Source organism: Heloderma suspectum, chromosome 10 (genome assembly GCF_057233095.1).
Source record: "Heloderma suspectum isolate Gila_16-S chromosome 10, 16-S_ref, whole genome shotgun sequence".
Lineage (NCBI taxonomy): Eukaryota > Metazoa > Chordata > Lepidosauria > Squamata > Helodermatidae > Heloderma > Heloderma suspectum.
Window position 1 is genome coordinate 8,047,858 of NC_139467.1, and position 21,264 is coordinate 8,069,121.

The 21,264-nt window shown below is 49.3% G+C and overlaps 1 protein-coding gene and 1 long non-coding RNA gene across 2 annotated transcripts in view; one reads left to right on the plus strand and one right to left on the minus strand.

Annotated features, from left to right (window-relative positions):
• The window catches only part of EHD2 (EH domain containing 2), a 39,668-nt gene extending 23,179 nt beyond the window's left edge, over positions 1 to 16,489 (plus strand). The window contains exons 3-5 of the mRNA XM_084814929.1: positions 2,603 to 3,015; positions 12,803 to 12,967; positions 14,629 to 16,489. Coding sequence (XP_084671055.1) covers positions 2,603 to 3,015; positions 12,803 to 12,967; positions 14,629 to 15,165 — 1,115 coding nt within the window. The 3' untranslated portion in view covers positions 15,166 to 16,489. The remainder of the gene's footprint in view (positions 1 to 2,602; positions 3,016 to 12,802; positions 12,968 to 14,628) is intronic.
• LOC146337582 (uncharacterized) lies at positions 16,015 to 21,181 on the minus strand. Its single transcript, XR_014785006.1, has 3 exons — positions 19,084 to 21,181; positions 18,200 to 18,898; positions 16,015 to 18,035 (listed from the first exon to the last, which is right to left on the minus strand). It is a non-coding gene; the product is annotated as an uncharacterized LOC146337582 (long non-coding RNA).
• Between the last annotated feature and the right edge of the window lie 83 nt (positions 21,182 to 21,264).

Here is a 21,264-nt window from a genome sequence, read left to right on the forward strand (position 1 = left end):
AAAAGCAAAGCATGCGCCATCATTTAGGTGACCTCTGCCAACCTCTCCTTCCCCTGTGTGAGCCAACAAGGCCCCGTGGTTCACTGAGATAAGGCTGCGTGGCCAACCCCCCTTTTATTTAGATCTCCCATCTTTATTATTTTTCTTTAATCTGTCAGAACAATGAGGCCCCGTTGCTCAGACTTTCCTATGGAACGGCTCGGTTTCCTTTTTTGGTGCTGTGGAACAGGCCCTTGTGAACCTCGGCTGCCAAGAGGCGGGCAGGAGCGGTTCAGCTGATGGCTAGGATCCAAGAGTTAAGAAAGCTATGGAACTTGTTTAGATTTGACAGGGGTGGGGAGGAGGGGGGCTGAGAAGGAGAATCAAATACAGTGGAAAAAATGCTTTCATTGGACAGGAAAAATGCATCCAGGTTGGTAGGGGTGGAGGACCATGCAGAAACATTCCTTGTGGCAGGCACATGCTTTCTTTCCTCCTTTTTTTCCTTTGTTTCCTTCCTTCTTTCCTTTCTTTCATTAGTTTTCTTTCTTTCCTTCCTTTTTTCCTTTCCTTTCTTTCCTTTCTTTCTTTTTTCTTTTTCTTTCCTTCTCTGTAGTACAATTGTTTTTTCTTGTTAGAATTACAAGAAGACGATGAAATAAAACAGTTTATGCTAGATGAGCCTACAGAGAAATAGCCAAGTTCTTTGCAAGATGTAAGGGTCACCCATGTGGTTCAGGGGAAGATGATGAGTGCGTGACAAGTTTCATAGGGAAATACTATATCCCCCTCCCTCACCGCCCCTGTAGAATAAGGAGAGGGGTTTGATAGTGGGAGGATGATTCTCCAGTCGGGGATAGCCAGGTTGCCTTGATAGGTGTTTTGTTTATTCTCAGTCAGAACCAGTCAGACCTCTGAAGGAGCTATGCAAGGTGCAAAGCTAGAATTCTGACTGGTTCTGAATGAAACCCGGAGCAGATTCACCACCTCTCTGACATTGGAGCCACCAGCCTCCACTGCTTGAGACGCCCCAGGTAGAACTGAGCAAGGGCTCCTTCACACTGAGCTTTTCTACGACTGGGCTTGCTCCTTCATGGAAGTTTAGGGGCTCTTTACATGACGCCGTGATCATTCAAGGCCTCTCCTGCACTAAATGCCCTTTGTTCCGTTTTTAAATAGATCGCAGATAATGAGCTATCAAACTACCCTGTTGTGTTCCGCTTCAGTTTCCTCGTGAAAAGAGTAAAAGCAGCAAGAAGAGGAGCGAGATCAATGAAAGAGATGGAAGACTCAGATACAGGGAGAAGGAGGGGGAAGGGGGTGGGGGGAAAGGAAGCAGGTGAAAAAGGCAGTCATGATCCTGCATTTAAAACGGAAGCAGAAAGCCCCGTTTTAAATGCAGGATTTTAGGCTGGGGTAGAGATGCCCTGTGACTCTTGTCTAAAATCCTGGAGAACAGCTGGCGTTCAGCATAGACCAGGGTTAGGCAACCCAGTGCTCTCCAGAGGTTTTGGACTACAATTCCCACAATCCCTGACCATTGGCCATGCTGGCTGGGGCTAGTGGAAGTTGTAGTCCCAAACACCTGGAGGAGACCTGTCTGTCCAGTATAAAGCAGTTTCCTATGTTTCTAAAAGGGCAGTTTCCTAATCAAACCCTCAGTGGGGGGCAGGGCTGGGGGGAGACAACGTTTGGGTGGTGGGCTGGATGATCCCTCCACCCAGCTCTCTCTGGGCCAAATGATGACGGCTGTGCCCCATTGTCGGAGGCATGGCCCCACACACCCTGATGTAATTTAGTTCCTGGCCACTGCACTGGATGGATGAGCCACTAGGCACATTGGACTGGGACCTGTTTCCCTGGCTGTGGGGCTTCTCCTATTAGGGAAGGCTTGCATGCAGTGAAGCCATCCTGACTGATGCACATCGGCAAGGAGGCTTCACCTGCCCCACACCTTCTCTTCTTTAGGGAGTGGACATGGGGCAGGTAAAGCTGAGCTGTTTGGGTGTCTGGCTTCACTCATGGGCGAAGGAAAAGTGACGCCCACTTGTCCGATGTTCGCAGGAGCTCCTGCAAGCACTGGACAAGCACGCAGCCACCACTCCCTCAGGGGAATCTCAGTGTTATCTCCAGTCTGTGATCAGAGATAACAAGGGGATTCCCTTTCATTCTGCTCACCTTCCCATTGGATGTGCAGGGGAATCCCCTTGTTATCTCTGATCACAGATCGGAGATAACAAGGGAATCCCTCTCCCCGCCTCTTCCCAAAGCTCCTGGTAGCCTCTAGGCTAGGCAGCAGGGCTTGGAGAGGGGGTAGGGACTTAGGGAGGGGACTGGGCAGAGACCACAGAGGGAGCCCAATCCTCTGCAGGCCAGATGGACAACCTCCACAGGCTGGATTAGGCCTGCAGGCCAGGGTTGCCCACCCGTGATCTTCAAGGACCACCTCCACTCCTTAGCCAGAACTCCCTTCACAGGTCAGTGCTCTGCCTTCGGACTGCCTCTCCCCCTTCTGAAAGTGGTATAATACTGCAAGCAACGATGGGCTACTTTGTGGGAGGAGCACTTTAAACAGTTGTTCGAAATAACCTCTTACTCTACGAGACTCTCCTCTCCTTCACAGGCTACGACTTCCCGGCAGTGCTGCAGTGGTTTGCTGAGCGCGTGGACCTCATCATCCTCCTCTTTGATGCCCACAAGCTGGAGATCTCAGACGAGTTCTCGGAGGCCATCCGGGCCCTCAAGGGCAACGAGGACAAGATCCGGGTGGTCCTGAACAAGGCCGACATGGTGGAGACACAGCAGCTGATGCGGGTCTACGGCGCCCTCATGTGGTCGCTGGGCAAAGTGTTCAACACACCCGAGGTGCTGCGTGTCTACATCGGGTCCTTCTGGTCGGAGCCACTGATGATCTCTGACAACCGACGGCTCTTTGAGCTCGAGGAGCAGGACTTGTTCACGGACATCCAGAACCTGCCCCGGAATTCTGCCCTGAGGAAGCTTAACGATTTGGTCAAGAGAGCCCGTTTGGTCAGGGTGAGTACTGGGAGCTTGAGTAAGGAAAGGACTGAGACGAGGAAGAGAGAGGGTCGGAGTCGTGTCCAACAAGAATATTTTAAGAGGGCAAGGAGGGGCCAGCAAGCCTAAGCCATTCAGTACGTGCCCCAGTGTGATGAGACGGGTGGATGAACAGAGACCCAGTGATTGGTCAATGGCAATAAGAGAATGTTCTATTCCATTGGGAGAAGAGAAAATGTTGGCTCTGCCCATTGCATTGCAATTTTGACTCCTCTGTTGCAACGTCCTTGGCTGCCAGCAGAGTATTTCTATCACAATGGAATGGGAGGGAAGAAAAGGCAAGTCAGACGGAGAAGATGTTCTGTTGGAATATGTAAGGTGGATGAAGAAACCCAAAGGGAGGCCCATTGCTGTGGTCTTATCCAGCTGGAGAAGGTTGCACTCCAACCAGGCAGATATAAGGGAGATAAATGCCCCATTGCAATGGGGTAGGTGGGAAATGGTGCCAGTGGAAATTCCAGGGGAGTGTGCCATATCCTGTAGGAGACTATCGGCTTCTCTACACCAGAGTTTTATCCTTTACCGGGGCTCCTGCTTCCGGATTCTTTGTAGGATTAAGTTTGTCTCCTTCACACAGGCTTACACAGGCTTTTTCTGGGAATTTCCTTTCTCTGCTATACCACTAGATGGCACTGTGGTATAGCGGAATTGCAGAACTACATGCAGCCATTGCAGCACTTCATCACGCTTCTAGAAAAAATGCTGGTCTTCCCGTGACCTTAAAAAAAATGGCATAAAGGTTATAAAGCATGGGAGAGGCCCTGGAGGTTGACGATGTTGTACAAAGAACCCGCAAGCTTCCGTGAGTGAGTGCATGATAAAAGCCTCGTGTAGAGATGCCCCATTCCAATGAAATGGGACAGGCATTGCCCATTGAGAGAATGTGCTGTTGCAAAAGACCATGATGTGTCTGTGTGAATGATTGCCGCAGTGGATGTTGTGTTGAAACGGCATCAGGAGACTATTCTGTTGCTGTTGGGACGAGAGCGAAGAGTGGGCCGTGATCCACCATCAGAATGACATACATGTGTGTGAATTAATGGCAGCAATGGATGTCTGATTGCAATAGGTTTGGCCAATGGGAGAATTTTCCATTAGAAGGGGATAGGTGGAGACAGAAAACGTTGCTGAATGGAAGACTATTCCAGCGGAATGGGCGTGTTTGTGAATGAATGAAGGGCTCAACTGAAGTCCCATTGCAGTGGAGCATATCCCATTATGAGAGGGAGGAGAGAGAAGGACTTTACCCAGCCAAGTTACACCCGAGAAGCACTACTGAAGTGTTCTTCATCCACACTGAGGAGAGAATTCCATATCCAGCCTTGTCTTTGAGCTGTCCACTGTTGTATCCACAGGTGGATTTAAAAGCTTTGTTACCTTAAAGCAGGTTTCGCCAACCTGGCTTCCTTCAGATCTGTCTTACAACTCCTGTTGTCCCAAGCCCATCCTGGGGATGATCCTCAGCATGCTGGAGGGGGGCGAGGGGCATTGTATCCCAACACATCTGGAAGGCACCATGTTGGGGAAAGCTGCCGTAGGCATTCAAGCGATAGGATCACTTGTAGCCGGGGTGGCCCAGCCTTCAGACATTGGACTGAAACTCCCAACAGCCCTAGCTAGCTTAGCCAATGATGAGGGATGATGGGACTTGCAGTCCAAGCACATCTGGAGGGCCACATGTTCCCCATCCTTCACGTACAGGACCAGCCCTATCCTCGGACGGGGCCCTTCCGCCATCCCCCATGAGATCCTTCCCTTTCCTCCATTGGCAGAGACTGCGCCTGCCTTGACGCCCAGCTTTTATTGCTGCTCTTCCTGTTCTCCTGAGCAGTAGCGAAGGGACTTCAGTCGCCCTCCCCCATCTGAACAATGGCCATGTCCCCACAGAGGAAGTCTTTATTGTGCTTCAGGGTACAATGTGTTTACGGGCTTGGCCACCCCTTTCCTATTTCCCAGTGCCTCTCTCTCTCCCTCTGTGTTCTGCTCTGGTTTTCCCATTAAGCATTTCCGATGAGGTAGCACCTTCCGTCGCCTTGATAACTGAATGACGCTGCCTTGTCTCTCTGGCCATTGCCTTTGGCTCTGGGTATACGTGTAGAGGAAGGAGTACTGGGGAACGGTGGAAGAGTAAGGCTGCAGTCAAAGATCAGTCCCAATGATATGTCAGATCCTGACTGCAGTGCCCACCCCCGCTTCACACAGAAGGCGCCAGCCACCTTTTTGTCCCATGTAAGGGCCAAGAATGAACCATCTGAGCCCATCTATATGTGCAGCAATACCACACGGCACAGTTCTTCCTGGACAGTACCATCAACAGATGCCTTTTACCGAGTGAGAACATCGGTCTGGTCAGCCCAGGGCTGCGTACACCAGGGGTCAAGAGCAAATAGATCTCCAGATGGTTTGGACTTCAACTCCCAGCATTCCTGGCCACTGGCAATGCTGGCAGGGGCTTCTGGGAGCTGAAGTCCAAAACATCTGGAGATCTACCTTCTGCTCACTCCTGGTCTACACTGACTGGCAACAATGCTTCACGGTTTCAGGGCTAAACTTTTCACGGTTTCAGTGGCACCCCGTTGTGGAATGCCCTCCCCTTGGAGGCCCGATTAGAGCAGACATTGGTCTCGTTTTGGTGCCAAGTAAAAAAGTGGCGTTTTACCAAAGCCTTTGAGGGCTAAATGCATTCCCTAGCACATTGTTTTAACTGTTTTATTGTTTTAGATTTTAACGGTTATTAGCTTGTTTAATAGTTTAACATGTTTTTAGGTGTGTACATTATTTATTGTTTTATACTGTTTAAATTGATTTTATCTGTACGCCGCCCTGAGATCTTAATGATATAGGGCAGGATAGAAATGTTTTAATAAATAAATAACACGCTACGTTAAATGAGTAGCATGTAGCTTACCTTAATATATATATTACTTTAGTGTAAGGGTGCGGACTCCAATCTGGATCGGGATCACTGCACACAAGGAGCAGGGTTAAACTTTCTCAACCGGCCACTCCACCCTAAATTTGTCGTCCCCCCCCCCATGTGCAGTTGGCTAACAAGAGGAATAAGAAAACAGCAAGAGGGGAAGAAATTTATGGGTCCCAAAACAGAAGAAAAAATATTCTCAGGTGCCTGAAAATGTTTTTATTATGCCACTGCTTCTTCTGTCAATGCTCCAAATGCATTTTAAGACAGAAACAGCATTGGAAGGATTCTTTGCAACACATCTGGAGAAAGATAAATGGCCCCTGAGGAAAGGAAGTCCTTTCCAAAACACTTTGGGCTTAATAAAAGTCTTTTCAGACACCTGAGAATCTTTTCTCGTCTGTTTTGGGTAATGAAAGAAATAAAAATACCATTGGGATCAAGGTTTGGCATGGGTAGGGGGATGTTTTAAACCCCACAAGCTGTGTGTGGTGGCCTTGGTCCAGATTGTGGGTCCAGACACTTATATTAAAGTAAAAACAAAAGGTTAGGATCAGCAGCACCCTCGGCATTTCATGTAGCATGTAGTTTAGTCCTCTTTCCCTGATCTTCTGGGAGATGCTGTGGATTGAAGACCTTCTGCCTGCATAGCACATGTTCTGACACAGAGATACAACTCTTTACCTACCACTCTTCATGCTACTGGTCTGAATGGTCCCCCACTTTGTTTGTTCAACACTGCTTTGGTTCTGGTGTGTTATCGTACCAGAATGAGAAACAAAACCTTAAAGGTGGTCTTTGCTTGTAATGACTTGTGGCATTTCTTGTTTACTAAATTGGAAATGTTCTTGCCTTCCCTTCAATTGCTCAACAAAAAAAGAAAGAAAAAAAGAGGCACCTATTTATCAAAGGTTTGGCCATTTGCACATTTATTTACATTTTATTGGGCTCTAAAGGCAGATGGTTAGGCAAGCAAATATGAAGTAATTGGGAACTGATGTAGTGTAGCAGCTAGAAGATGGAGCTACAAATCAAGGCTGCCCTGGTTCGAACCGTAATTCTGCCAGGAACTCAGTACATGGCCTTGCACCGTTCTCTCTCTACCTCAGCCTCCTATTTGCATTGTGGAGCTAGTAAGACTGATCTGCTCTACAGAATTGTTGATAGCGGATTATGACAAGATAACGTATGTGAAACACTTTGAACACTAGAAAACACTGTATCTGCCTTCCCCAGATTGGTGCCCACCAGATGTGTTGGACTGCACCTCCCATCACCCCCAGACAAATGATAGGAATTGCATGCAGCACATCTGGAGGGCACCAGTCTGGGGAAGGCTGCATTAAATAAATGCTCAGATGTACTACTACTATTATTGATGTTTTTATTGGTTGACAGCCCTAATATTAATATTATAATATCATATACATTACTGAGGGGCTCAGACCCTCATTGGACAGCAACATCATCCTGCAAAAATGGCCTGGGTGGGCACCTTCCAATCAGCAATGATTTTCAGAGATGAGTACGAGTTTGCACAATCATGGCTGAGGAAATAAGCCATGGTGGCTTATTCCCCCTGCTGCCATTTGCATGCTGGGAGGCATTAGCATAATTATCCTTGGCAGCATGGCTTGTCCTGTCATGTGAACCTGGCCAGGGTGGCTTGTTCCCACAGGTAACACACCACCCAGAATCCTATAACAGCCCATGGGTTCTGGATGGCTTGTTATCCAATGCAACAAGCCACTCTGGCCGGGTTTGCATGACAGAAGCCACACTACGGCATGCTGAAGGTGGTTAACAAGCCACAAACCACCCTGCAATCATGGTAACCAGGTATCAAGACTGCTGACTCTTATGGTCCAGATGTAAGAGGAGGTGCTTCACCAGAGACCTTTTGGTACAAATTCACTGGGGCTGTTCACACAACACACTAACCCACACTCAGTGATTGAGTATGGTTGTTGTTGAACCATGGGTTAGAATGTTGTCTGAACCCAGGACATTTTCTGCAAGGTGGCTTGTTAACCATGCAGTGTGGCTTGTTAACCACCCTGAACAACCCAACAACACAACATGGGTTCTTTAGGTGGCTTGTTTGAGAAAAATAAGCCACACTGCATGGTTAACAAGCCACTCTGCGGAAAACGTGCTGCGTTCGGACAACACAATAATCCATGGTTCAACAAACAACCCACAGTTCAGTAACAACCCACACTCAACCACTGTTGAGGGAATTTAACCTTTTCCTCCCTCGTTGCAGTTCTGAAGAAAATCCCTTTTCTGGGGTGCAGGGGAAATCCCCCATTGGCATCAGTGGAGGCTTCCTCCCAATCGCAACAGTACCTTTAGAGGAGGGATTTTCCTCAGAGCTGCAGCAAGGAAGGAAAGGGTTAAATTCCCCCTTCCACATCTGCTGTGCTCCCAATAATTATCAGGTAATTATCAGCACACACACACACACACGCATGTGCCTGGAAGCTAATCTGCATTTTTAAGAATGTGCACACTGGAATCTAGGAACAGAGGAACCTTAAATGCCAACACTTGGTTAACATTGCGTCTAGGAACAGAGGAAGCTGCCTTACACCGAGCCAGACCATCGGTCCATCTAGCCCAGTATTGCCGACACTGACTGGCAGCAGCTCTTCAGGATTTCAGGCAGGATTCTTTCCTACCCATACCTGGAGATGCTGGGGATCGAACCTGGGACCTTCTGCATGCAATGCAGCTGCTCTACCACTGAGCGGTGGCCCCATTAATTTGGCACTAAATAATTGACTGGACTTAAATGGTCCCCCCAGATCTGCTGCCGGTGGCAATCTGCAGCACCTTGCCCAATGGCAGGGCTGGTCCAGGCTTCCCCTCCCTATAATGCTCCCGTCAGCCCACACAACCGACAAAAGCTGGGACTGGGACTGGAATGGATGCCATGGAGTCCATCCAGCTGATTTCCCAGGCTCACCATGGGAGGGCGCCCCATGCTGGATGGTTCCACAGTCCAATTAGGAGTCCAGGGAGCTGTTCTCTGGAGCAACGGAGGATGATGGCTCCGATGTCAGTGGGATTGTGGATCTGCTCCAGGTTGCAGTCAGAACTCTAAGGGAGCTCTCCAAGGTGCTTCACACATGCCACCTTTGCACCTTGGAGAGCTCCTTTAGAGTTCCGACTGGTTCTGACTGAAACTCAGAATGGATCCACCTCTCCAATGACATCGGAGCCACCAGCCTCCACTGCTCTGGGGTTTTCTTTAGAAACCGTAGCATGGAGAATGCAGAGCCATGCTGGCTATTCTGTGCAATCAGATGAGGAGACATTACTCCCTTTGCTGGCTCCTCCATCTCTCTCTCTCTCTCTCAAATTTTATTTTTTTACAGGGTTATTCGGTTTCCCAGAGAAGGAGTCAGCGGGGGGCCCCAAAACTCAGGAAGTTTCTGTTTTTTCCAGACTTTCTCTCTTCAGCTTATCTTTTCCTGTCACCTGTAAAGATGGATTTGTATTGCAAGGGCTCTCCAGAGTGGCAATTTCCTCCTCCTGGCTTAAAGAAAACAATCCAGCTGGGCGGCTGTACAAGCAAGGCCCTCCACAGAGGGCTTTTCCACAGTGCCAGGCACACCAGCCCGGGGGTTACAGACTGTGAGGTTGGACACGTGGGTGGGTACAGGAGGAGTGCTGGAGGCAAGAGGACCATCTCAGCTCATAGTCCCACTTTGACTTAAGAACTAGAAAAGGGAACCAGGCTGTCAGGAAGGGGACCCTGCTTAACAGCCTGGTCGGGTGAGCAATTCCAGTGTAATTGGATGAGCGATTCCAGTATGTATGTGGGCTCCTTCACACTGAGCTTTTATCCTGCGACTGAGATAGCTCCTTCATGAAAGTTTTCCGGCTCTTTACATGACACCGTGGTCATTCAAGGCGTCTCCTGCACTAAATGCCCTTTGTTCCGTTTTTAAATAGATTGCAGATAATGAGCTCTCAAATTACGCTGTTGTGTTCCGCTTTGGTGTCCTCCGTGAAAAGAGTAAAAGCGGCAAGAAGAGGAGCGAGATCAGTGAAAGATAATGGAAGACTCAGATATGGGGAGAAGGAGGGGGAAGGGGGTGGGGGAGAAGGAAGCTCGTGAAAAAGGGGGTCATTGTGATCCTGCATTTAAAAAGGAAGCAGAAAGCCCCGTTTTAAATGCAGGATTTTAGGCTGGTGTAGAGATGCCCTATGTCGCACCTTGGCACAAGTGAGCAAAGCCTGATGACAGAGGCATTTAGTGTGGAATTCTCAATCCTGAAAATCCAATCTCATTATTTTTTTATTTTAAATGAAGTTTCTGGTCCTTATGGCCACAGTGATAGCCATGTGTGAAATCCCAGTGAAATGGGGGCCACTAAATAAGATTTTCAAGGCTCAGGGGCCCAGTAGCCAGCATAGCTCCTTCCCCCTTTCCTATGCCCAGCAGAAGCAGAATAAAATCATTTTATTCTGGTTTGGTAGTCCAAACTGGTTTGGTTTGCATAAATCACAGGTAGGTGACCCAGTATCCTCCAAATGTTTTGGACTACAATGCCCAGAATCCATGCCATTGGCCATGCTGGCTGGGGCTGGTGGGAATTGTAGTCCAAAACATCTGGAGGGCACCAGATTGCCTACCACTGGCATAAACGTATGTCGCGGTTGTAGAATCTTGCTTTTCTGTCCTCTGCCAGTTCTGTCCTCTGTAAAGAAGGACACATGGCCACCCTACTTCTAACTGGTTCAAGATGCCCCAATGACTGCTCCATTGGAGGGCCCCAGAAATCCTGCAAGTGGCCCCAAAGCAACACCCGCTTTTCCTGGGAGGTATGAGGCTGTGGTGCTAAGGCCCACGTTTCCATCCAGTTCAGCCATTTCCTGGCACCATCAGAGCAGGATTTACAACCTGGCTTCTTTCTGGCTCTCCGTGGACGTGTCCTCCACTTATCTCTTTCACCCCACCCCACCCAGGCATCCTGTCTTGCCTGGGCTTTGGAGCCTCTCTCACGCCCCAGGCGTCTGCAGTTTTAGGTTGTCCGTCACCTCAAGGGGAGCTGAGCTGAACTGACATCACGGAGTTTCCTTATGCCCTGGACAATGGGCTGTGTTGCTTTGTGCAGGAAGTGCTGGGATATAAATCCAGCCAGCAGTTGAGAAAATGACCCCAGAAAGGCGGGGGGGGGGGGGACATGGAATCTGTCTGCTGACCCAGACGTACGGAAGGTGTGTCTACAGCCCTGCTCAGGCAAGGCTAGCAGCAGCACCATCACCATCACCTCTATACCACTCAATAGCCGAGGCTCTCTGGGTGCTTCAGAACAATTCACACACACAAAATATAAAAGTACAACATTATAAACATTATAAAACAGCATGCATTATAAAACAGCATGCTCAAAGCTGCTCTGACGTTCTCTTGCTACGTCGCTCACACCTTGACTAACAACTTGAGGAAACAGATCTTTCATATACGGTTCGCCTGGACACAGGAAACAAGATTGGGCTGGTTAGTTCAAAACAACATGTGAACTTTGAACTTCTACCGCCTCTGGCTTCCTGGCTCTCCAATCTCTCTGTCTTCTGAAGAGCACCGTGCACTCTTCTTTGGCACTTCTTTCCTTCCCAGCCTACTGCCTGGGCAACCTTTTTTCTGTCAAGGGCCACATTCCCTCATGGGTAATCTGTGGGGGGGGGGGTGTCGGTACTGGAGGGGGCCAAATCCAGCAGGAGGCAAGGCTGAAGCTAAAAGTGGGTGGGTCATGCCTTTTCCTGCCACCCCCTTTTTGCCCCCTCTTTCTGCCACTCCCTATTCATTCTCCCTTACTGAAACCCACTTTTCACTCTCTTTCTGCCACCCCCTTTTGCTCTCTTTCTGCCACCCTTTTTGCTCTGTTTCTGCCACCCCTTTTTGCTCACTCTGCCACCCCCTTCACTCTCTCTCTCTCTCTCTCTCTCTCCTCCCTTCATAAGCAGCGGGTGCCAGGAAGGACAGATAGGCCAGAGGTCTGAACTGATGGCATGCAGATGGCTTTTGAAATTAGGCCGAAGGCTACATGCCTTTCTTCAGTCACCACAACTTTGGATCCTCTTTCCACTCATTCAGCTTTTCCGCCTTCAGATGCTCTGTCTGCCTACCATCACCGCCTCTGTCCTCTCCTGAGCCTAGCCTCCCCTGCAAGCCTTTTCCCAAATAAACTGACCTTTCAACTTGACTCGCAGAACCTTCCTGGTTTGTCACCATTCCTCCCCACAAAGCGCATGTGAGGATGTGTGAAGATTCCGTGACATCACAACTGCTCAGCCACTGGCAGGCAAGCAGCGGTTCTTTGGCAACAAATCTGCTTCCAGCCTCTTTATATAAAAAGATACAGATCTCCATGTGCTCCTGTCCCAAATACTTGAAATGTCTAACAAGGGTTTATGGGGTCCCCGTATATCAGGGGTGGGAAACGGCTGGCCCAGGGTCCCAATCAGGCCCTCTGGGGTTACCTAGACAGCCATGCCCCCTTCCCATTTCCCTCAGCCACCTATCTTTTCATTTGGTGGTTTCCCGGGTTTTCTGCAGTTCCCCCAACCCCACTAAAAGGCAGATATGCCTCTCCTAAAACTGAATTACTGCCAGTAAGAGCTTTAAGTTAAAATATGCTGGTATTTTTCTGTATTTTTGGCTCCAGACCTTTTGCCTTTGGGTCTTCCCATCACCACTGGAATGTGGCCCCCAAGTGCTTCTCTGAAACTGAATTTGTCCCTCCAGCTGAAAGAGGTTCCACACCTCTAGAGTATATAATGGGTTCTGTCTGCCCCTTCCCCCACCCCCAGGTCCACGCCCACATCATCAGCCACCTGAAGAGGGAGATGCCATCTGTCTTTGGCAAGGACAACAAGAAGAAACAGCTCATCTATAAGCTGCCTGTCATCTTCTCCAAGATCCAGCTGGAGCATCACATCTCGCCCGGCGACTTCCCCGACTGCAACAAGATGCAGGTGAGTGCAAGTTCCTCATCCCACCAGGAGGAGCTGCCTGTTGGCTCAGACATTTGGGGCATGACAGGCAAAACCGTAAAATGGTACCCCCCCCATCCCTGCATTAGATCCTGAGTGAAGCTGTCATCTCCCCCACTCCTGCCCTGGCCCCCACCTCCAGACAAACAGCGCACCATGTGCCAAAACTCTTCCTGGACAGTGCGACATCCGAGTGCAGGTTGCAGGCTTGAATGACTGAATGTTTCCCCATGAAAAAGAAAACCTGCACATAGAAAGCTAGCATGTCAGGGAAAAGGCTAGGCCAGAATTTTTATCCTGGCTGAACTGTTATTTCCACCCCCTGTGTGCTGGGAGTTTATATGCAGAGGAAGATAAATATGAAATCACCACCACCACCCCTGCAGTCTGAAGTGGTACAATCCAGAACTGATCTATCACATGATGAGCTGTTTGTCCTCTAGAAAGCCTCTCAGTTAAGTCCTGGTTCTAAAATGCTGCTGCTCTGCAAGATCCTGAGGGCTTTTCTACATGAGGCATTTATCATGTGGTTGTTTATGTGTCCTTTAGATGACGTTGTGATCTTCCAGTTTCGCTTCTGTGTCTAAAGAGCACTTCCAGCAAGTTTTTTAGAGCTGGGAAAATGTGACATTTAATTGTGAAAGCAAAAGTGTGATTTCCTCTTGTGTATTTGTGCTGTTTTGCTATACCACAGTGCCGCCTAGATATATAGGTTATATAGTGAAAAAGCAGGAAAGGAAACACTCTTCATGTAGCACTCAGATCTCAAGTCCATGACGAAACTGAAGGTAGATATAGTGGTTTAACAGCTGATTAAATGTCTCATGTAGAAAAGCTCTTAATTCCTTGCCTGCCTCCATCCCCTCCTGCTGACTGTGGCTGGGATCCCTTGCCTGCTAACTGGCCCTTCTTGCCATGTTTAGTACCAGCAGGCTAGTGCTAGCCCATCTACCAAACCTGGCTAATGGAAATCCCTGCCAGGCCCAACTTTACCATCTGTGATTTTCCTCCCTTGGCCAGAGATGTGTGGTGGTGTGCAGGTTGAATCCTGCCTGGCTTCAGGCTGCACTGTGCATTGTCACTTAATGGCCTTGTTCTCACATAACGCTAAGTCATGGTATGGGTTGTTGAATTCTGGGTTGTCATGATGTGCGAACCCACCCGTGTTAACAGTCCATGGTTTGTTAATCACGAACAACCCATGAAGAGAGCCCACTATTTGTTGTTGGGTTGTGATCTCTGAGTTGTTTAAACCATGGGGTATTGTTACATGAGAATCCAGAACTGTAGGTTGTTCATGGGTTGTTTTGCCAGGCTACAGAGGCAAGAGTGTTTTTGTTTTTTTTTTAAGCTGCTTTATGTGCCAGTACTACAGCACCACAAAGGCTTTTGGGATACATGGAGGGAGCAGGGGAAGGAGGAGGGGAAACAGACAAGCGTGTGTGTGAGAAAACAAACCATGGTTTGTTTAATCATCCGCCAGACAACCTCTGGATAGGGCAACAAATCATAGATTAAATAAACCGCAGGCTAGCATTATGTATGAACCTAGCCAATATATGTTAGTGCAGGATCACTGAGTGTAGGAAGCAAGGACCGCTCCTCCAGGCTATGTCATCTCCCCCTCCCTGACTTTTCTCCAGGAGATGCTGATGGTGCACGACTTCACCAAATTCCATGGGCTGAAGCCACGCATCGTGGATGCTTTGGATGAGCTGCTGACTCTAGACATCGCCAAACTGATGCCCCTTTTGCGCCAGGAGGAGGTGGAAGTCCCCGAGCAGATAGTGCATGGCGGGGCCTTTGACGGCACCCGCAACGGCCCCTTCATTGAAGGAGCGACTGAGGGGGCCTATGAGGGGATGGACGATGACGAGTGGGTGGTGACCAAGGACAAGCCCAAGTATGACGAGATCTTCTACAACCTCTCCCCGATGGATGGCAAACTGAGCGGCACCAAGGCCAAGAACTGGATGGTCACCACCAAGCTGCCCAACTCCGTCCTCGGCAAGATCTGGAAACTCAGCGACGTGGACCGTGACGGCATGCTAGACGATGAGGAGTTTGCACTTGCCAGCCACCTCATTGAGGTCAAGTTGGAGGGCCATGGCCTGCCGTCTGACCTGCCCCGCCACCTCGTGCCACCCTCCAAGCGCCGGCAGAAGGGGTCGGCCGAATAAGAAGGTTTCCCCGAGCTTGCCCCCATTGCTGCACCAGGCTTGAACTGCTCCAGTAGGCCCTGGTGCTACTCCGACTTTCCTTTTCCACCCCTATCAGGCTTCCAAAGGTATCTTTCAGGCTTGAGCTCCTCATGAAGGCCTCGTTTCCCACGCAGCAGTCATGCGCTGTGTTACATCCGGCAGTCGTGCTTCCTGCTCCTTCCTTCAAACCAGGCTTCAGTTCTACCTTCTACTTTGCCCTCCGTCCCTACCATCTTCCAAAAAAAAAAAAAGAAAGGCTCCAGAGGCTTCAGTTCCTCATGTAGGCCTCGCTCCTCCAGGCCTGGATTAAACTACTCCAGTTGGTCTCACAGTTGAGCCCCCACTTCTGTCTTCCAGGCCTGCTCTCTAGTTGTGCCAAAACCATTGTTTTCCACCTCTTTGGGACTTTCCCCAGAGGTCTTCTTCCCTCAGAAATCAGGCTCAAAGAACTCCGCTTGGCCTCACTTTGTTAGTTATATCACGCTTGAACTACTAGCGTAAGAATGCCGCTTCTTCCACACCAGGCTCGGACTGGTGCAGCGGGCCTCATTCTAGCACACCGCAGACTAAGAGACTATGTCCATTTTGACCTTGTTTAGTAGGCCTCAGCCTTCCCTTCAGCTCAGACTCCAGGTGGCCCTGATCCAGCTTGCTCTTCTGATCCCCCTGGCTCCATTAGAAAAGGCAAACATATTTCCTCCTTTAAACCTCTCCAGTTAGATGCCTCGGAGCTGCTTGGGACATTCTGCTTCCTATGGAGAACCGTGGTCGTCCTCTTCTGTGGCACTGCTATTCCTTGTCAGACTCCTTCCGTCAAGCTAAGGGTGGGAGAAGGCGAGGCAGGAGTGAACAAGGCGAGGAGGAAAAGGCCCCCAAAAGTGGCCCCCCAAGTTACTCAGACCCATGAGCAAACCTCATTCAGAAGCCTTTGTAGGGGTTAGGGAAGGAGTATCCCTCCACCCATTCTGGTCTGTTGCTGTTCATAGGCAGGGGGCGGCTCATCTTCCGATAACTCCCTCACCTGGCCAGTGCTGGGGTCATGGTGCTACAAAGGGTGAATCCTCAGCTGACAGCCCCCAGGCTCAGGACTCACTGTTCGTTTTCTCTTGACGTGTGCAGCTTCGTGATACAGGCACGCCGGATACAGGCCTATCGACCAAACTAAAGAAACTAGCAGAGATTGCAGTTTCGCTGGAGGAAGAGCAGTGCTTAAGCTAGCATTCGTCTTTATGCAATTACAGTTTTGCCTTGAGCGTTTGATTGATTAGAAAGACAGAATATAAATCGCTAAACAAAGAGGTTCAAATGATGAGAAATCCCTTCTTTTACGGAACGTCCTTTTCAGCAAGACCTCAGCTGGTAAATGCAAACCGCAGCTGGTCACGGGCCTGAAGGGACGGCAGTGGAGCTGGGCCAGGGTAAAGGGCAGGAGCTGGATGTGCTGCTGGTATGCCCCCTGGCGCCATGACATCAGGGTAACATAATGCTTGGGGTGGTGATAGCCCAGCGACGGCCTTCGAGATGCTTCCCTTCACAGGCAAGGGTGTAGCAAAGGCTTCTTTAGCCTCCTCGAACGTGGGGCTCTTCAGATGTGTTCGACTGCAACTCCCATCATCCCCATGGGGTGATGGGAGTTATGGCCAAACACATCTGGAGGGCTGCTGTACCTGCAGGCTGACTGAACAGCTCCTGCCTCGACGCAGTAGGCATTCCCCCCCACTCCCCGTCACTGCTCTTTCCGGGAAGGACTTGGCAGAAGTGAGCAATTGTAGAAGCCCCCTTCCAAGCGTAGGGCGGGGGGAAGCCCCTATCGAGGAAAGGGCACTGCAGTAGCCCAAGGTATGCTAGGTTCAAGCCAAAGTCAGCCTTACCATTAGGTCAGGTGAGGACGTGCGGCCTCACCCACCAGATTTGGGGGTACCTGTGAACAGCATCAACTTGTCAATTTTTCCACGTATTATTACCATATTATCACCACCGGGGAAGGGAACCTTTTGGATTTTCTGCCTCCGAAAACAAAATACCTTGAAACTGTCTCTGGCTTCAAGCGAGCTTGTTCCCCACAGAGGCTTGCTGTGCCGAGGGAGTGGTTGGTCAACCGTTTCCCCTTCTAAACCCTTCTGCCTCCTCTAGCTTTTGTGTCATGAGCCTGGAAGGCACATGCCACTCCCTTCAGGCAGTCCAGTCGCGCAGACTGGTGGCCTGGCCTCCTCCTCTCCCAGCTGTAAACACCACCACGCCCCAAACACTTCTGGGATTCAGCAAAAAGGATTTTCTGCTGGACATTGGGCTCTCTCTCCTCTTCCTCCTGGTAAGTGGCCAGGAAGAGGCGGCTGCCCTCACGGCCATGCAGTTGCAAGGGTGAGACAATTGCTGCGGTTGTGTAAGTCAGACAGGGGTTGGCGTCCAAAGTCTGTGGTTTGGGGCAAATGAAGGAGGCAAGGCTGGCCCTGCCATTAGGCAGAGCGAAGCTGCCGCCTCAGGCAGCCCATCTGAGGTATCATGAAAGGGCAGAAAACTGTTAGCTGTTGTTTTCCTGTTACTGTGTTTTTTTAATTGCCAGGGATGGGAAGAGGCGCTTGTGGGATTTTCTGCCAGATGTGCCAAAATAAGTTGGGACTATGCACCTTGATTTGGGGGGAAGCGCCACTGATTGCCCTGCCTGAGGAAGCAAAATGTCTTGGGCTGTCCCTGATGGGAGGATAGCATCTGAAGGTGTGGAGAAGCAGGGTTTGAGGTTAAAGCTCTTACTGCCAGGAACTGAGTCTAAGGAGAGGCAGTTTAACCTTTTAGAATTAGGGGGTGGGGAGGGGGAACATGAAAAAGCCAGAGCAGTGCCTCACATGGAGCTGGCCTCCACCAGTGGAGGCTGGTGGCTCTGGTGTCAGTGAGGTGGTGAATCTGCTCCGGGGTTCAGCCAGAACCAGTCAGAACTCTAAAGGAGCTCGCCAAGGTGTGGAGCATCTGACTGAACCCCGGAGCAGATCCACTGCCCCACTGACACCAGAGCCACCAGCCTCCACTGGCGGAGGCCCTGGCTTTTTATTATCCAAAGACTGGGCCTTGACAAACCGTTCTTGCAAGGGAGGCACGAGCTCCAGCCTGGCTCCCTTCTGTGGGCAGGTGAGCAACCTGCCCTCTGGTGCTAGACCCAACCTGAAACTCCTGTTTGGTGTTGGGAGATAACTCCATCCACCAGCCCTCCTCTCAGTCTCACATTATTTATCCCTGTGCACCTTTTCCCTCGCATTGCTACTGCGATGCTCCTTATGATCTGGGAGGAGGGTGGAAAATGGACCAGTCTAGAATGTATATCTGCATCACTGGCTTATGTTGTTTTTATACCAGGTTAACTATTATGGCTTCCCCGCAAAGATCCCTGGGAATTTTCACTTGGTTAAGATGCTGAGAATTCTCTCTCAAGAGATTCCTAGTTCCCATCACAGAGCTACAATTCCCCAGGAAGAGGAAGTCTGTAGTGTAGATGTGCCCTTGCTGCGCCAGTAGTGGAAAAACTGGAGAGCTGACCCTAGAGATAAGTAGGGGCTGCAGTGTTACCCACCTTTTTTCTCAGGTTCAGCAGCTACATCTCTGTGGTTCTCTGGAGGATCGTGAAACACTCCTAGGCAAGGGCTGTGCATCTTCCATGCTGAAAAAATTCAGGAAAACCACATTCTGTCATTGGAATACATCACGCAACATGTAGAATAGCCTCATCCGTGGGTGGCCAACCTTTCAACATTTAGGGTGCCTGCACCTTTAATAGTTGCATACATATAATAAAGGAATTTTGGTAGCTGCAGTTTTATACTTCACCCTGGACCTTCAAGCTAGACTTTCTGAAATTGTTCTGTGCTACAATTAAAAGCTCAATTGTCCCAATATTGAAAGGTTGGCCATCCCTTACTTAAACATTAGCTGTTACCTGTCTGTGAGCCCCTTCAAGTCATTAGCTGAGCTTTTGTGATGTCACAGAATGTACATGCCTATTAGAAGTTAGAAGAATGTAGATGGGATTATTGACAATGTGGTTCCTAGGAGAGAGAGAGAAAGGCTGGGGAAAGGGTCCCACAGAGGTCTAGTCCCTGTGAAAGAGGCTGGGGGATGTTGGGGCGAGGTTCAGAGGAGATCTGGATTTCACATATTGGTTCAAAGTACAAGCCAAGTCTTAGGCTGTAAGTCTCTAGTTATGTTTATTTGTATATATTTGCTTAGTCTTGCATAATTTTTCTGTTTCTGTAATTGATTTTATTCATATAATATGTTTAAGTTAAGGAGATGATAAATTGGAAGGGAAAGGACATGAAGAAGTTCCCAACCACCTCTCCAAAATCATGAGGTCTAGCAACTTGCTTTAAAAAAAAATGAGATTCTCAAGATGTCTCTAGCTCAGGGGTAGGCAACCTTTTTGAGCTGTGGGCAAATTTGACACTTTGATAAACTGCCCTGGATGCCACCACAAAATGGCCACCATGGGAGGTGTGACAAAGGGCAAGTAACCTGCCCAACAGACTGAATGCAAGGAAGACATGGGGGTCTGAGCCCCAACACATTAAAGAACTAATTTGAACCCACAGTTTTCAGTACCAACAGAAACCTATTTCACAGCAGTCCCAGCTACCGGAAAGAAAATGTGCTTCTTTTTAAGTGGAAGGGAAAGTCACCTTACCGTGGTGGGTGCCAAGAAAGGTGTCCGTGGGCACCACGTTGCCTACTCCTGTCCCAGCTCATTGTCAGACAACAGGTCCTGTGATGGCATGGCAAGCTGAGGTCTGTGTAGAACACACAGCATTCCGTCCACTCCTTACGTGACTTTGCCAGTAAGTGCCTATCGGTAATAGAATTCAAATCTGCCGCTTGGCCTTTCCAGCTGTGCTCACACAGTCTCTGAAGGGCAACCAATCCAGGGGCAAGTGTGTCCTCCTGTGAACACTGTGTATGGATTATGCCAGGAAGAATGACCATTGTATTCCATCTGTATTGCTTCACGTATATTTGTTTAGTTTCATTCTTCTTTTTACTCTAATCAAGTCTCACACTTGAACTGGTCCTTTATCACCATTCAGCCTCAGCTTATGATTATTACTATTGCAAAAAAAACACACACACATACATATTATTATTTCATGTGTAATAGCAGCTTTTCTCTGCCTACCTCGCTCGGCATTTGCTTTTGGAGTGACTTGATGCTGTAGGGGAGAAGGCTTTGGGGAGATTTCTGAGCTTTGGGTGCAACAGACAAGGAACAAGGCATGAAACTGATGTGCAGTCAGGAGGCCTGTATGAAAATGACATGACAGATGTATCCCCAGAGTGTGCTCATTCCTAAAGCTTAGACCAGTCTTCGCCAACTTGGTGCCCTCCAGAGTTGTAGGACTGCAACTCCTCTGGAGGGCACCAGGTTGGGGCAGGCTGACTCAAACTGTGCTGTGTAAACCCTTTTAGCCCAGTGTACAGGTTATGGTCCCATCTTGCAGTCAGTCAGGGCTTGCCCCTGTGTTCTGCACCACCAGTTAAAATTCCAATTTCACCAGCCAAGAACCCCAAACCCGACAGCCAGAACAGATAATGCCGATTGTCTCTACAGAATATGAAAATCCTTGTTTATGTTGACTTAGTTTTGTCTGGTTTGTTCTGCTTCCAAAGGGTGTCCTTAGTTCCTGCATTTGCAAGGTCACCCTTAGCCACTTTCCTGTAGGGTAGCGATGGTGGGAAGTCTGGATCCCCATCTTTCTTCACCAACAGTTTAAGGGAAGACAGCTCCAGTGGCAGCTCCACAACAGACCTCAGGATCAAGGCAATAAGTTTAATTCCAGTTGGGGTTGGAATTTGCTGAACAACTTTTACCAAGATCTAGCTGCTTCTCTTCTTGCAGTCTCCCTGGGATCCAAGGGTGCAGTCTGAACTCTGGGAGGGCCTTGCCGCTGCTTCTATGTGCCTCTGTTACTATAACAGCATTTCAGACAGAATAAAACACATTGTATTTACTAGTCTGAGCCTTGCCTGGTTGTCCACTCTGTACTGGTCTGTGTCTGTGTGTGTGTGTGTGCGTGGAAGGGAGGGGAGGGGAGGGGGCTA